Source organism: Neophocaena asiaeorientalis, unplaced genomic scaffold, assembly GCF_003031525.2.
Source record: "Neophocaena asiaeorientalis asiaeorientalis breed wild unplaced genomic scaffold, Neophocaena_asiaeorientalis_V1.1 scaffold450, whole genome shotgun sequence".
NCBI lineage: Eukaryota > Metazoa > Chordata > Mammalia > Artiodactyla > Phocoenidae > Neophocaena > Neophocaena asiaeorientalis.
The window spans coordinates 184,796-201,652 of NW_020175674.1; the positions used below are offsets into that span (position 1 = coordinate 184,796).

A 16,857-nucleotide genomic window follows, 5' to 3' on the forward strand; every position below is an offset into this window, starting at 1 on the left:
CAAAGTGCAAATGTGAGAGAACAACGCATCTAGGACTGTGGGGCTCCTCCATTCACAGGAACCTTCAGGTCAAAAGGCAACATTTCTTCTGAACAAGGACAGTGTGCCCTGTAATATAATCACTCATATATTTTTTGAAGGAACAGTTTCCTTTTCTATGATGAGAACTACTTTTGAAATTGACACTTACAGTTATCTTCCACATCTTTTTTACTGTCCTCTTCTGCAGGGAACACTTGGTTTATGAGAGCCAGAAATGTCTGAAAAACAAAACAAGAGCTCATTAAACTAGAAGCTTACAAATAATAAGGAAGATAAAGGAGCTTAACTGACTGCATACATTGAAAATAATGGCAACGATATGCTCTTCATTAAAATGTAATACAAGATCCTACTACTTAACAAGTCATTACTCAAACATATTATCCATTATTACTATGAACATGGAATCAATAATGGAAGTCAATAAAACAAAAACAAAACCTGTGCTGGAACACCTAGAGTGGGACAAAACAAGAAGTATATTACGTCTACATAGGTATGCTGTTTAACAACTTTTAAAAAAAATAAAAATGTTAATGTTTATGTATACAGCAGTTTTATTGTTTTAAAAAAGGAAAAAAGTAACATCCAATCAATCAATCAGATATACCAACAGACCATAATTTCATTAATGCTCTTGTCTGAGTAAAACACATTAGACACAAATTCCTGTACAGGAATGTGTCAAAAATATAAACAGTATCCGAAACTATTAGGTCCATAACATTACAGATATCCATGAATAAGCTGGTGTTTATTATATCATTTGAATACTATGGTAGAAACTCTAGAATTAAGATAGTATCTTGTAAGAGAGAAGAAATGATCTCAAATTACATCGAAAGAGAATTAAATTTTCTCCACGCCATTCTAATAGTTACCTATACATTTCTGTTTCTCAAACAATTACAATTACTCCTGTGGTTGAAGCTTCCATCCATAGCAAACCAATCTCTAAGGAAAACCTGTTCAATTATTTTAGAATACTTGCAGGTCTGTATATGTATATATATGCAAGAGTATAAGGCAAGGCTACTGCTATAGTTCACAGAGGAAAATCCAGGCTACTACTGCTGTACCTCAATTCAAAGTCACACCCAAATTAGAAAACTGTTATGCCCTGAAAACTCTAGAAGTTAATTAGTTGGAACCCACTACACACGTTCTTAACGTTAATAAACGAGGAAAGGTTTAAAGGATAAATCACAAGTTCAGAACTAGTCCATAACGTACATTAAGTATATTATGGTACTATAAAACAATCCACAATTTATAACAATGATTCTACAGGAAAAACACGTTCAGAAATCACCGCTAATGTCACAGATCTACGTGCCACTTTCACAGCCTCAGCAATGGGGCTAAAGCCTCCCCAGACCCCAGGTGTTGGCTCCATAAATGGGGTGCAGAACACAGAGTTCCTAGAATGGGAAGGTTAATAATCTTGGGGCTGAAAGGCCTGTAACGAGTCTAAAAAATTGTTTCTCTAGATCCTTTTTCACCCCCCCAAATGATCACCAGCCCCCATCTTCTTCTCCCCTCTACTACCTACTCAGTGAGAAGGAGGAAATCTGTTTCATTAAGGCAACTGTTTTCTCTTAGAGGAAGGAGGCTTTTTCTCCTATCAAGAGATCACAGTAAACACCTACCACCCAGCAAACACAGTGCACCCAGCTCCGTGACAACATGGACAAAGAAAATAGCGCCTGCACTTGAGAAGATTACAGTCTAGCAGGGAGGGGAGAAATGTAAACGAATGTCTCCAATAGCGTTATGGGAGGTGAAGAAGGTATACCACTCCTCAAAGCAAAGAGTAATCAACGGTAAACTCTGCTGCATGGGAGGAGGAAGAAGACACAGGGCATCTGTGGAAAACTTTCATAAAGGAGGTGACCTCAGTCGCTCCTGAGAGATGAATATTTGCTAAATAGGCACAGAGCTGCGGAGAGCGGCATTCCAGGCAAAAGGAGTACTGTGAGTGGCGACACACAGAGCCCAGCACCACCTGGCTCCCTGAGGACCTGATAAACCCTGGGAGGAAGGCTGGAAGAGGAGGAGAAAGACACATAAGACTCAGCATAAGGGCAAGAGAATGAGGGGGAGACTGCTGGTCGACAAAAGACAAGACGAGCAACACAGACAGGGAAAAGGAAAGGTAGACCCTTAAATGCCATGTGTTTAGGGCTTTAGCCTGCAGGCCAGTCAGCTGCGAATATGGAACATGAAATCAACTGAGAGGTTCAAGATGGCATTTTTAGCAGAATAAAAGATATTAGAAAATATCAGAATGCATCACAGACGGTAAGGATGTTGCATTTGAATACACACACACACACACACACACACACACGATGCACATACTTGTTGACACGTAAAGTCTATTTGTCGTCAGTACACACACATGAATAATACGTATACCTAATGTGATTTCAAATCTATTTCTTATGACGGGCCCATGGCTGACAAACTTTAAAAGGCACTGCCATCAACAAAGGCAGGTTCCCCACTAGAGCTCATCACTCCCTCTTCTATGCTTCTACTGTGTCAGCAAACAGATCCACTTGACGTGTCCGTTGCTTCACGCACTTCCTTCATTAAACACTGATGATCTCTACTCCATGAATCATCTACACAAGAGGCTGCTTCTCTTACGGATCTTTTTAACCACACGGCTGTTATGACACTTCACAACTTACTAAGACCCTGATCAGAAAGTGGGGGCAGGGAGGGGATTAAGATGAAAAGAAATCCCTGAGAATTGGTTAACTTTCAAAAAGATTTTGTGAAAAGAAGCTTCAACTTTAGTTTATAAATAATCTACGATCCATAAAGTTTTCATGACGCCACAATTTGAATTTTAAGTGTTTTTATTGGTTCTGTGTGGGCACCTGATTAATACGAATAAGGCACAGCTGAAAGCACAAAATACTTAAAACTATAAAAAAGCGTACACCCGTAAATAAAGTTTCTTCTATCCCTGAACTGAATTATTTTGTTACTTATGGATATAAGAGAATACATATAACGAAATATAACTAGGAAATATACTTTTCATTTCATTTGGGGCTTTTGATTTACTGTGCTTATAAGATACGTTAAACAAAAATGAAAGGAGACTTCGAAAGATAATGAAAGGCTCACTAAATTTCTGTCACCCCAGAACATGCTACTTTGGCATACTGATTATCTTGAGTTAAAGGCCCTTGAGAAACAACAGATGTAAGAAGGGCACTCTGACCCTTTTTATTCCTGAGAGCAGGAGATAAAACTCCCGCGTGCAAGGTGCCCTCGCTCTACCAGGAGGAAAGAAGACATTCTTATCACCAGCGGAGGGAATGGAGACCAAGAGAAATCTGTGCAAACAAACCTAGTCTTGCCAGAGTAACCCTTACCTTCCTAAACACTTCTCCACAATTTACCACCCCTAGCCCAGACCCCCGTGCCTTATCAATTCTTCACAAATGGATTGTTTCTTTGTCTAAACGCTTCCTGCTCTGGTCACTTCTTCAATTCTTCATTCTGTTGTGAAGGCTGCTGTGTACATGTAAAAATCTGATAAGAGTCGTATGCTTTCCTACTGTGGATGTGTCTTATGTCGATTTAATTTTCAGGCCCAGCCAGAGACCCAAAAGGGTAGAGGAAAATTTTTCCTCCCCTACAGCTTCAAATAAATAAAAATAATTGAGTTTCTTTTTTTAAATTCTTTCTTTTTTTAGAACATGTACTGCATTGTAAGTACAAATAGGTACTTGTTAATAAGAGGAAAAACTAGAAACACTTTGTCTTTTCTTTCCTGAGGGTATCTTTAATTGGCCGCCGCTAACATGGCACATTATATATTATGCATTTAGGTTCCTGGGTTGTTTACAGTAACAGAATAGTTTTCTCTGTGAACAGACCTCATGAGAGATCCACCTTGTTTTTCTAAGGTTCCCAGAAGGATGGCAGTCATATGGCATTAGTTAACCATGTATCAGTAGAACATAAATTATTCATGAACCCTGGCAGAGTCTAAAGTAAACAGAAATGACATCAACAAATTTAATTTAGTCAGAAGTCCTGCTTAAGGGGAACACTGATTAAACTGAAAAGTGTTAAGCTCTCCCACAAAATAGGTAGGCCCTACAGTCCCCATGAAGGCTGAAAAGACTCCAGGTCACTTTTCCCCCATACTTTTCATTTTGTTACATTGTCTAGTCTATGTCTAAGCCTAAAAGGAAATAGACACCATGTGTACAAAATTAAAGTATGCTTTTATGTTTTAAAAAGTACCATTACAACAAAAATAACAGACGGTTATGCTTAAGACTTAAATATCTTTATTTAATAGAAATATTTTTACTACAATCACATGATAATAAATTTAAGTAAATATAAAAGCTTTTTAAAAAATAATTAACAGCAGATGTAAGCTATTATATATAGAATGGATAAACAACAAGGTCCGGGCTTCCCTGGTGGCGTAGTGGTTAAGAATCCGCCTGCCAATGCAGGGGACATGGGTTCGATCCCTGGTCCGCGAAGATCCCAAATGCCACAGAGCAACTGAGCCCGTGCGCCACAACTACTGAGCCCGCTCTCTAGAGCCCGCAAGCCACAACTACTGAAGCCCGTGCACCTAGAGCCCGTGCTCCGCAACAAGAGAAGCCACTGCAATGAGATGCCCACGCACCACGACGAAGAGTAGCCCCCGCTCGCCGCAACTAGAGAAAGCCCGTGCACAGCAACGAAGGCCCAACGCAGCCAAAAATAAAATAAATAAACTTTAAAATAAATAAATAAATAAACAAGGTCCTACTGTACAGCACAGAGAACCACAGTCAATATCCTGTGATAAACCATAATGGAAAAGAATATTTAAAAAAGTGTGTACATGTGTATACCTGAATCACTTTGCTGTACAGCAGAAATTAACACAACATTGTAAATCAACTATACTTCAATTAAAAAAGATTAAAAAAAGAATTATCCGGAAGCTAAAAAACAAAAAGCAAAATTTCATAACATAATCCCATTCACTTTTTATATTTTTACTTGGTAACATGTTGAATACATCACAGATATATTCATAACTTTAGTTATATGGCTTAAGGAATTAAAAATGTTATTGTTTATATTTTGTCATATAGCTATTTATTCTTAAGAATATGCTAATGAAAGGCCCACTAAATTACTGTCTGATTTTACGATGGGACACCATTTTCCCCGTAGGGTATGCATTCTGATTTAATCACACAACTCAGGAGAAAAGTAGGATTCACTGACCAGAAAACTGCTTTCCCCTATACTGTGCTAAAAAAATACTTACCTCATTGAAACAGGGAGATACCTAAAGACACAAATCAAATTCTGAAATCTTTCTGAGAAACTTCTTACCTTGCCTTTTTGGTTCAAGGGTTCAATCGTTAAGCTGTCAGGGCCAATATCCACGATATTGCCCATCTGAAATCCATCCGTAGGGTGCGGCGCCCAAACGGGCTTCCCGTCCTCCATTTCTGAAGGGAGCTATCCACTATCTCCTGTTTCAAAGGAACGAACAAAGCAACGTGAGTAACTCTGGAAATGAAAAAAGATAACAATCTTTTTTTCAGTTAACATGTAAATCGCGATTCTTAGAAACACACGAGCACCCCTGCAGGGGTAATCCCCACCCCCTGCCATCCCGCTGCACCCACCCCTGTACCACCTGTACAGGGGGACCAAGCAGAGGCTGCTCTACCCGCCGGGAACACCTGCTTTGCCACCGTCTTCCTTCGGTGGTGACTGCAGTCAGAACCAGCTACACTTTGAGCAGCGCAGAAAGAGAGAGCCAATGGTCACAGTTTTTACCTCTTGCCCACTGTAACTTATACTAGCACTCCTTTTTGCTGCCTGAAGTATTCCCGATTGCACAATAAATTAAACAGTCATCCGAAGAGGAGACGTTATTGTGTGGAGTTGGCTAAGACTTGAACAATAAGTCTATCTTAGACCCTGAGGGATAAAAATGAGACACAGGAGAGGTTACTTCCTCTGGAAGCCTTTCCCTGACAAGCTGAGACTACACGGATGCCCCACCCCTGTGCTCCCTAGAGGGAGACCCACAGAACCACTGGGCATACTGCTTTGTCCTCTTCTTATTTTTTTACTGAGGTAATAAAACTTACATACCGTGAAATGTACAAATTCTAAGGTTACAAGTTGATGAGTTTCCACACCTGGACACACCTGTTCAAACACACACCCCAATCAACAGACAGAACATTTCCATCTCACCAGAAAGTTCCCTTGTGCCTCCTTCTGGTCAATCCCTACCTCCAGAGGCACCCACCGTTAAGTACGCATGCTTCTGTGTATGGCTTCTCTCATTCAACAAAATGTTCTGACGTTCAGCCAAGCTGCTGGGTACACTAACCCACTGAATCACATGCACAGGTGTCTACCTGCTGTCCTGGACATGAACGTTTATACTGTTTCCAGGTTTTGCCTATTTTGAACTCTAGGCTAGTTTTTCAATCATTCCTACAAAGCTGCTTTCGTGCTTGGCATTCTCAGACCTAACATTTACCATTCTGTCTTTTGAGAGTATCCCAAAGGGTCCATAACATATAAAATATTTAATTTTAATGAGCTTGGATTCTGTGAGATTAACGTGTTATAATGAATCACCCAGTCAGTGATCCCAGATGTCCTAGTTTCAGCACCTCAGCGGGAACTTACTTTTCCTTACTTATCTACACTTGAAGAAGACACATGTGCCGTAACTCGCCTCTTGTGTGGTGTCCTCAGCTCTGGGATTTCCCACATGGACGTTCCATCAGGCCTAGCCTCTCACGTTAGACAAGGATGTCTGGTATATAGTTCAATCTAAACACTGCTAACTATTGGCAAGTCTGCAACGTGCTTGCTAGTTAATGTCTTCCATGCCATGGCTACAGGATGGCTTCTGCTGTCCCCACGCAGTAAATGCGACTAGGTTTCAGTGCCATTCAGGGTTAAGAAATTAACTGAGGGTTCTCCACAGAAGTGAATGAGTAACACTGCTTCAGAGCTGCATTACCACACCTTCACACACCTACATCCACACACCTTCCCTAAATAATCGTATCTAGTCCCATGCTTTAAATAGAATCTATATATCACACCTTCCCTAAATAATCGTATCTAGTCCCATGCTTTAAATAGAATCTATATATCACACCTTCCCTAAATAATCGTATCTTGTCCCATGCTTTAAATAGAATCTATATATAAGTGATGCCCAAGTTGATTCCTCCGGCCTATACAGCACCACTGAGCTCCCAGGTGTTTAACCTGCATACTGGACACCTCCTCATGGAGACATCTAACAGATGCAACATTGTCATTATATCATTACTCTGCTCCACCACATTCATTGCATCACTAAAGGCACCAACACCGTTCATTTCAAATCAAACCCAGAGTCATGCTCAATTCTTCCCGCTCCTTCCAAACCCCTCTCACCCCCTAATCCTGTCGGCCCCCTAACCTCCAACAGGGTATCTCAAATCCACCCACTTCCCTGGATCTGCTCTGCCTTCCTGGTCAAAACCAACATGGCCTTTTACCAGGACTCCTGTCATTAACTTAGCCACCTGCCCACTCTTGCCAGTATGCACAGATCACCAGAAATCCTACTGAAGGTAAGTCTGATCGTGACATTCCTGTTGTGTCAGGGCATGGCCTAGCCCTCATGTGTCGCCAAGGCCCAGCACGGAGCAGGCTACCCAACCTTCACCGAGTGACTGAATGAACTGTTCACACAGCTTGCGAGGAGTAAAAGGAGATGCTCTCCTAGAAAGACTTGAAAGGTCTTAAAACCTAGGCTTGAAATTAAGCTCCACCACTGTCTGACTAGCTCTTAAGTAAGTTACTTAATCTCCCTGATCATTATCTTTATCCTTACCCATAAGTGACAATATCACTTACCTTACAGAATTGCTATGAGGATTAAGTGACGTAAAACTGAGATCCCCATTCTAATGGCACCCAACAGATGCTAGCGACACCTCTTCCCTTACAGTCCCCCATATCCCTTGTTCGAAGCCACCACTAAATTTCAAGTAAACGGTCTTGTGATAGTTCTAAATACAAAGGGAAATTATGGAATAGTCATGAGGGATCGTTTAGAAATCATGAGGTATCTGAAGAAAAAAAATCACAGTGAAGCAAAACCCACAAAGTCAGAAAAGAACGTCAAATTTCCTTGAACTATTTAAATTGTTTTCCCATTGTGAAACACTTGCTGCAGCTCCCCAGTTAAGATACCAGATTTAAAGCTACACATCCAACGCTGCTCCTTCCTCAACCCCCTAAATCTACAGTAAAAAGAGTCTTTAAATTAAAGACATCAGTGCACAAGGAGGGGGAGAGCCCAAGAGGAGACGACAGCAACGACATTCTGGAAGCTGGGAAGCGAGCGGCCGGTGTGCTAACTGACTTAGCAAACCTAAGAGACAAACCCCAAATCTGGGATGGGGAAAGAGGAACGATAACCCACCGTTACACCACCGAAGCAAGGGTGAAAAGAGGAGTCTGGCATCAGGGAGACTAGGGGAAAGCTGTCTGAGGAAAAGACTTCCCAACGCCAGCCGCACACACGGCACACAGCTGGGCAAACGCCACCTCCCTCCCACCATCACCCCAACAGAAACCTAGAGGTTATTCTCTGAAGGAGACTGAGGGTCTCCGGAAAGAGAGACACCAGGAACGACTGAGGCTGTGCATACCGAAACTGCCACGTGCTGGCAGAACTCTGTTCCTGACCGAGCTTCAGTTAGGCTCCTCTGAGCCCTCTTCTTGACGAGGCCTCCGCTAGGCCCTCGAGTCTGTGCTGTCCTTGTTCAGCCTACAGAGGCCAGTTTCAGCAAGGATCCTGCTAAGCCGGTTTAGAGAAATTCTCTCACCCTTGATATCTTATCAAGTTCCTCATCCCCTACCTTTGGTATATAAATCCTTAATCTGCCTTCAAAAAGAATCCCTTTAAGTCAGTTGAGCAAGCATCCCCTACCTGTGCTGTTTCCACTTAGTCTTTTTCATCCGCTGACCCCTGCACTCTGCTCACTGGCTATAAATCCCCAGCTGTCTTTGCTGCATTCAAAGTGGAGCCCACTCGTTCTCCCTATTGTAACATCCCTTTGTTATAGGCTGAGTGTATGTGTCTGCTATGGACTGAATTGTGTCCCCCCCAGACATTCATATGTTGAAGCTGTAATCGCCCACGTGACTGTATTTGGAGACAGGAGGTAATCACGGCTACTGACATCATAAGGGTGGGGTCCTAATCCAATAGGATTGGTAGCCTTACCAAAAGAGGAAGAGAGACATCTCTCTACCTCAATGCACACACTATAGGGAAAGGCCACGAGAGCGGCCCACAGAGCGGCAGCCATCTGAAACCCAGAACGAGAGTCCTCACCGGAATCCGACCATGCTGGCACCTGATCTCAGACTTCCAGCCCACAGAACTGTGAGAAAATAAATGTCTGCTGTTTAAGCCACCCAGTCTATGGTATTTTATTACGGCAGCCCAAGCAGGCTAATACACTCCTACTGCAATAGTCATGAATAAAGGCGTCTTTGTCATTTTAACAAGTGTCAGAATAATTTTTCTTTAAGAACGTGATAGCGGAAATGAAATATTCACTAGAAGGTACAGAAAATAAAGTTGAGACTATCTTTTTCAGAAAGCCAAGAAAGAAAAAAAAAAAAAAGAGTTAGAAAGTGGAGGGCAAAAAAAGAAAAAGTAGAAGAAAAACAGATATAAAAATGAGACAAGTAAAAAGATTCAGCATCAAAATACCAGGTAAAACAGACATCCTGTTCCCTTCAAAACACAGAGGGGAGAAAGCTTTCCAATATCCAAAGACAATTCACCAGAACTGAAAGGCATGATTCTCTAGAGTCTAGCCAAGATGCCCATTAAGTCCTCAACACAATAACTGGAAAAGGACAGACAAAAGGACAACATGTCACATGTCAGAACACCAGAAATAGAAGATGCTGCACATTTTCAGAGAAATGAGAGAAAAAGGGGGGAAAAAACATGCGTCATATCCAAAGGATCATGAATCAAAATGGCTTCAGCAACACTGAAAGCAGGAAATCGATAAAGCAACGCCTTTAAAATTCTGACGGAAAATGATCTCCAATCTAGAACTCGGCACTTAGGCAAATTACCAGTTCAAACTGGAGCAGTGTGACCCCAGAAGAGCCACTGTGAACACCACTATCCAACACACCCACTGCCTCTGGACTAGGCCAGTCTGGCCCAGATTCTGATCTGAACTTATCTTTCTGTAACTCTGAGTCGATGATGTAACTTGTACCTGGAGGAGCTGGTAGACACTCACTCCCCCCTCTATTAAATTAAAGATTATCTTCTACTGAGTGCAAGGCTTTCACGAAAATAAAACCTCTTTTAAAATAAGGCTTCATTTAATTAGTTTTGGAATCCTAATTATTTATAACATAAATTACCCTTCATTAATGAAGTCTGATTTATTCATTCCACAAAAGAAAATTCTTTTGACATATTACTATTTGTCCCCATAAAAGCATTCAGAAAACCCATACAAGCAACACTCATACATATGAAGCAGGTCTGCACAGGAAGAGCAGTTAAACAGGTGCTACTGTACTAGAAACCATGAACACATTAAGAGCTGACTACATATGCACTGCAGCAATACAAAAGAAAAAAATGATAAGCTCTGGGGCTGGCTAAGCAAATTTAAAATTCTGGAAATTCCTTAAGTTATTCAGGAAGAGAGGGAATGCTCTATAATACGCTATCATCAACTGAAAATTATCTCATTTTTAGCATTTAACTGACAGCTGATATTTTTAAAGTAAGCACTATAGCAGTCGATAGACACGCAATCTGTAGCCTGTCAGAGGTACGATGCGAACTTTCATTTAGGCTTTGTTGAAAAGCGAAAAGCAGATCACCAAGAGGCTCCCTGGAGAGCAAACGTACTGGAGGCCAGGGTGACAAATACATACACATCCGTGTCCTTTTTTCTCGGCAACTCCAGAGATGATCCCAAAAGGGACCGTGTACCCAGAGCTGAACGTGTAGACACAGCCCAGCAAATAGGAACCATCACCCGCCATGCCGCCATCACCTTCGAAGATTACCCTTTTAAACTTGTGATTGTGATAGATGACAATGCCTTGTTTTTATTAGCTAGGGTATTAGAAATTGAGTACTAGCTAAAGTTAATTTAGAATTGAGCTGAAAGAGCTGGCATAAGATACCAAGAAAGCAAGGAAGAAGCATTAAACAGGGAAGGAAGAACCCTTATAAGACTTGCCTTCCACAGTCATTCATTCTGTAAACTAGTATTTATTTGACCACCTAGTATATAACACATACTGCTAGCTGCTAAAGATACAATGATAGGCCGAAAAAAAAAAAAAAAAAAAAAGACATGGGCTGGCCTCATGGAGCCTTCCAACAGGAAAACAATCACTTGGAATAGAGCAGTAAACCAAACTGGCAAAAATCCCTGCCCTCCAGGATCTTAAATTCTAACTGGGGGTAAGGGAGCTGTGTAGATGTATCAAATTTGCCTTTTAAAAGGACTACTCTTTCATCTGGCCAGGCCCCGGCCCTGTTGATCAAAAGAATGTTATGTGCACCTTTGGCACGCAAGCTTGAAACTGGCAACTTCTCTCATCTGTATCAGTGTATCCTGAAGGCTATTAGCTTCCCAGGTGTCCAGACGCTGTGAGAAAACTGGGCACCAGGTAACCGTTGGCCAGTGGCTGGTGCATTTTGTGTGTACCTAGCACAATCTTTCATTGAGCGTTTCAGTTCCCTAAGAACTTACTTGTACACCAAAATTCTCAAAAATATTTCAGCAGGTTTCCCTTTAGTCACTAAATTACCTTGTAAAAGGCCTTCCTAGAAAACATTTCCCAGTTAACCTTGTTCAGCTAGTAATAAAGTATGGGAATTACATAACTGCCATAATACGGTATTACACATTCACTGCAACACATTCATATTAAAATTGATTGTGAACGTCTTGATATTATCGGCAATAAATATTCATTAACAACGGGGAGGAAATACCTACCACTAAATACAAACTCCTGACAAAGAAATAAAATAAGAAGGCATCTAAAGATAAGTTCTAAAACCTGACTACCTGAATTCAATTAAGAAGTAATTTTGGTATTCACTCACTTTTTCAACGTGTATTCACTGAGTACCTACTAAGTGCTAGCTACTGTTTTTTAGGCTTAGATATCGACAAGAAAATACAGAGCTCTAATGTTTTTTAGTGGAAGACATACAAAAGGAGCAATGTCTAGACCAGCTACGACATTCCTTCAGATTTCGGTAGTACTAGGTCCAGTTCATCAGAGCGTAATGAGTGACCTAATCACAGCCTAGTGAGCGATCCTAATGAGTGACCGTTTTTACAAAGGTTATGTTGTACTTCCAAATGTAACTTCAGAAAGCCCAATGTATCCACTGGTGTTTCAAGCTAAGCCCATCACAACCTGACTCTTCCGAAACAGCCTCAGAACACCACGGTTAACTAGCTTAACTGGTATAGCTAAGACGAACTAGCTAACAAAAAAAGAGGATAAAAAATAAGGCAAATATTTTATTAATAAGTTTATTATATGGTTATTAAATATTTAAGGTATTTTATAAGATGATCTGAAAACTGATACAATCAGGCCAATTACTCCAAATACATATAATCTGAATTATGAGAACTGGTTATATGATTTTCTTATAGGTTTTACAGAAATCATAACTATATTTAAGCTATAAGCTCCTACATAAATTACTATCACAAAACAGATTTGAATTTAGACATAATTCAAATAATACATGCAGACAACCTATATACCAAGATAACCTGGCCACAGCTTAGATCATCCTAAACAAAGTTCTGTATTATTCAGAGACTAAACATCCCAGTTTACTTCAGAAGCTCAAAATTTCCTTTACAGATGTTAAAATACCAGAATATAACAGCAAGATATTAATTTATGCCCGGTGATTTAAATTTTCCACATCCTGTGACTAATGATAAGATTTTATTTATCATCCAATGATTACATCCAGACCTTCCCTGGATAATTAGTGCTAGATCTAAAAGTTTGCTGGTCTTTCAAAAGAGGAGTTTGTAAAAGACTGAAGACTTCTTCATTTTCTCCACCAAGGGACCATGTTAACCTCCCAATAAGGGGCTAATGAAAAGAGCAATCAGATTTCAAGAAACCACGTTGGTCTTCAAGCCAAAGAAAGGCCTCTTCTCCGGGATGACCCCGCCTGTGTAAAATGGCCCTACTCTGCTCAAACTGAAACATTCTGCAGCTCAAACTGCAGGCCCCAGTTCAATGTTATTCAAATTTGTCAGGAACCAAAGGTCTGTGTGTGATCAAAACCAGTCTAGACTGTACACTATCATCAATCAAGGTGATAAGAAGTTTGAACAATCCTTGGGCCTTTAAACACATCTGTGACATCTCTGGCATTTGAACTCTCCTAAGATGTCCCAAAACAGGAGGTGAATATTTTCACCTCTGAGCGGCAGGGTCCGTTTTAAGAGGTGGTCCCAAGTCCAATCCAATTCAGGCCACACAGTTCTCCTGAGGTAGGAACTCGTTAAACAAACCAACCAACTTCTCAAATGCTACGATTAGGAGGAATAAACCAGGAGAGACACTAATTAAAAAGGAAGGGTGGAAGGCGCTGCTCCACTGTCATTTCTATCATTCTTTCATAAATGAGCCAATATAATCCAGGATATTCAATGAAGTTCTCACGTCATTTATAAGACTAAGGTTTTGTTTTGTCTTTAACTCTACTAACTTGGGTTGTGTGTGTGGGTATATGCACACATATATCACTCAGAACAGGGACTGAAGGCACAGTGACTTTTCTTCTCACAGCTGGGATGGAGTTCATTCAAGTGGTCAAAGGAAACCACAGATTCACAACATTTCACAGATCTTCGCTATGTACAGGCGTCACACTAAAACACTCCGACATGTTACCTCGCTTCATGTTTACAGCTCTGGGAGGCAGCTACCATCCCCGTTTTGAAAGTGAGGTTTGGAAGTTTGGGCAAGTTGCCCATATAGAGACAACTGAGAAATGAGTGTAGAGGCGAGATATGAATCCTGTGTGACCCTGAGTCCAAACTCATCATCACCGCACTGCACAGCTTTGCTTCAAGCTTCCTGTGCACACAGCGGTTTGTATTTGTCACCAGATCTGGAAAAAACCCCAGCTGTATAATGCTCTGCTGTCCTAACCTATGCTTTAATGGCATAAGAAATCAATGAAGGTTAAAAGATCTGTAAAGGCTTTATGAAAGCCCTCTTACCACTTCTTTCATAAACATTAAAATGTTTATTATTTGTAAAGTCTTGACTTGGATTTAAATTCTTTCATGGGTAGATTACAGGCAAGCACAAACTAGAAGTTTTTGGCTTGGGTGCTCTGTGCTGCAAGGTAAACCTGATGATACGTGGGGGTAATTCAGTCTCCCAGTTAATACTGCATTTAAATGACCAGCTGAGAATCGGGGATAACGAAAGGGATTGGAGGCTGTTGTTGGAATTTCTCACTTTATTGATGCAGTTATGAGATATTTTTATATTGTTGTTTCTTTCTGAACTGACCTATCAATAAAAATATGCAATAAGAATGTTCAGATATTCTACAAAATGAGAAACAAACTGTCTTTTCAAATTTCTTTTCAAATTTAATTTATTTAACCCCACTCTACAACGTGCTTTGATGACAGTGTCGACCAAACTATCTGTATCTACCGAACTGTCTACCAAACTATCCGTAAAAATTCAAATTTTCTCACTTTTTAAAGTAACCAAGTACTCCTCGAGCTTTCATCACCACAACTTACCAGTCTGTACGTGTGTCCATGTATTCTGCTCCCCTGTTTATTTCTGAGGCCAAGCGGGCCTTCCTCATACCTAAGACCAATCCCTGTATTTACCCCCCAGATCCTACCCCCTCGGGCCACGCAAAGACAGCGCTCCAGCAACATCCATCTCTGCTTCTTTCCCTCCCTCTTCCTCTCGTCACCCACTTCCCCTCCTCACTGGTGGACTACTTTCCCACTCACTGCCTCCATTTCCTCCCTTCTTGTCCTCTCTTGAACCCACGCCTACGGGGCCTGCATCCCCACCCTTCAGGGCCTCCGGCGACCTCCTCCCCACTGCTAAGTCATGTGAGCGGGTCTCAGTCCCCGGCTTCCTCAAGTAAGCAGCCTCAGCTGACAAGAGCTGAGGGCTCTGCCCTGAAGCAGCTCCTCCAGGGACCTCAGGATCCCTCACTCTTCCGGTCTGTTCCCTGGATCGCCTCAGCTCCCCTGGCTGCATTCCCCTTATCATTTCACCATCAGAAACTCTTGGGGGATCAATCCCCGGGCCTTCTCTCCACGTACTCTCCTCCCCCACCTGGTCTTGTCGCATCCAGTCCTACGGCTTTAAGCGCGACCCACATGCGGGTGCTGCCCACAGCTGACTCCCCTGGCCTGAACTGCAGCTGCCTCGAGCTCAGGGAATGCTCCGCTCCACTCTTCAGGAGGCGGCGGCCGCCTCCAGCTTGGCCCTGCGACGGCCCCCAAGCTCCCCTTCCTGCGCCTTCCTCGCTTGGTTCCCCCTTCTCATCCAACGACAACTTCATCCTCACGCTTGTACGCGTCAACACCTGTGAAGTCATCCTCCAGCCTCCTCTCCCTCTCCCGGGCTGCATCCAGTCCTTCAGCAAATCCTCTTGGCGCCACCTTCAAATTCTCTCCAGAACCTGAAGAGGCCCGACCAGGGATCCCAACCGTCGGCCGCACTGCCCGTCCCTCACCAAGATCCCACAGCGGCTTCTGGCTGCCCTCCCTTCCTCCGCCTTGGTCCGCACAGCCAGGGCCGGTACAGCCGTCAATCTGACCCTGGCACAACCTAAGCCACTGCCGCCCTCCTCACTCACATAAAAGCCCACGGCTTCCCGGGGGCCCGCAGACCCTTCACAGACGCTCTCCCCGGCCCAACCCCTCTGATGCCGCACCGCCAGCGCCCCCTCACTTTACTTCATTCGCGATGGTCTCCGTGCTGCTCTTTAAACGCGCTAGGCACGCCTGTGTTTCAGGCCTCTGGTATTTACCGATGCAATCCCTCTGCCTGCAAGACAGTTTTCTCCGTACCTTCTTCGGGACCTGGCTCCACTGTCACCTTCTCAGGGAGGCTTCCTGCCTCAGCTTCCCGAAAACAGAAAGCCCGCCCATCCTCCCGAAACCAGCACAACTTAACGCTCTCCCCAGCCTTGCTACTAACATCTGGCAAACTTACTATGTATTTTAGTTATTTAGAATATAAGCTTCTTCAGTCCAGGGACTTCATTTTATTCACTGCTATGAACCCAGATGCCCAGAACAATGCTTGGCACAAAACAGGTATCTGTTAAACGGACTAATTCTACGGTCCTGCCACCTATAAAAATAGCTAGTGTTACTGCGGTGAGATGAGAAACCAAAAACAAAGAAACGGGACACTTCAGTGACCAGTTCCATCACAGCAAATATAAACCTGCCACCAGGCTTCCTGAAGTACTGAAGACAGACTAAGGAGATCCACTTGTGCCTGAGGGCCCTTGAGACGGGAGCCTCAGCACGTTTTCAGCAGCTCCCAGGTCCCTGCCCCTCCTGATTCATCAGGGAACACACCTCATGAGATGTGTTTCTGAATTGTGTGTTGACCCGTTCACATCTTGTTCGGCCTCACGCTCATTCTCAATTTTCTTTGGTTAAAGTTAAGGGCTGATGTCAC

General features: G+C 42.4%; 1 protein-coding gene across 11 annotated transcripts in view; it reads right to left on the minus strand.

The window, feature by feature from the left end:
* MYO6 (myosin VI) overlaps positions 1–5,561 on the minus strand; it is an 88,746-nt gene extending 83,185 nt beyond the window's left edge. For all 11 annotated transcript variants that reach the window (XM_024731888.1, XM_024731885.1, XM_024731887.1 and 8 more), the window contains exons 1-2: positions 5,419–5,561; positions 191–260 (exon numbers count right to left, since the gene is read on the minus strand). In XM_024731888.1, the coding sequence (XP_024587656.1) occupies positions 191–260; positions 5,419–5,535 (187 nt within the window). In that variant the 5' untranslated portion in view covers positions 5,536–5,561. The remainder of the gene's footprint in view (positions 1–190; positions 261–5,418) is intronic.
* Between the last annotated feature and the right edge of the window lie 11,296 nt (positions 5,562–16,857).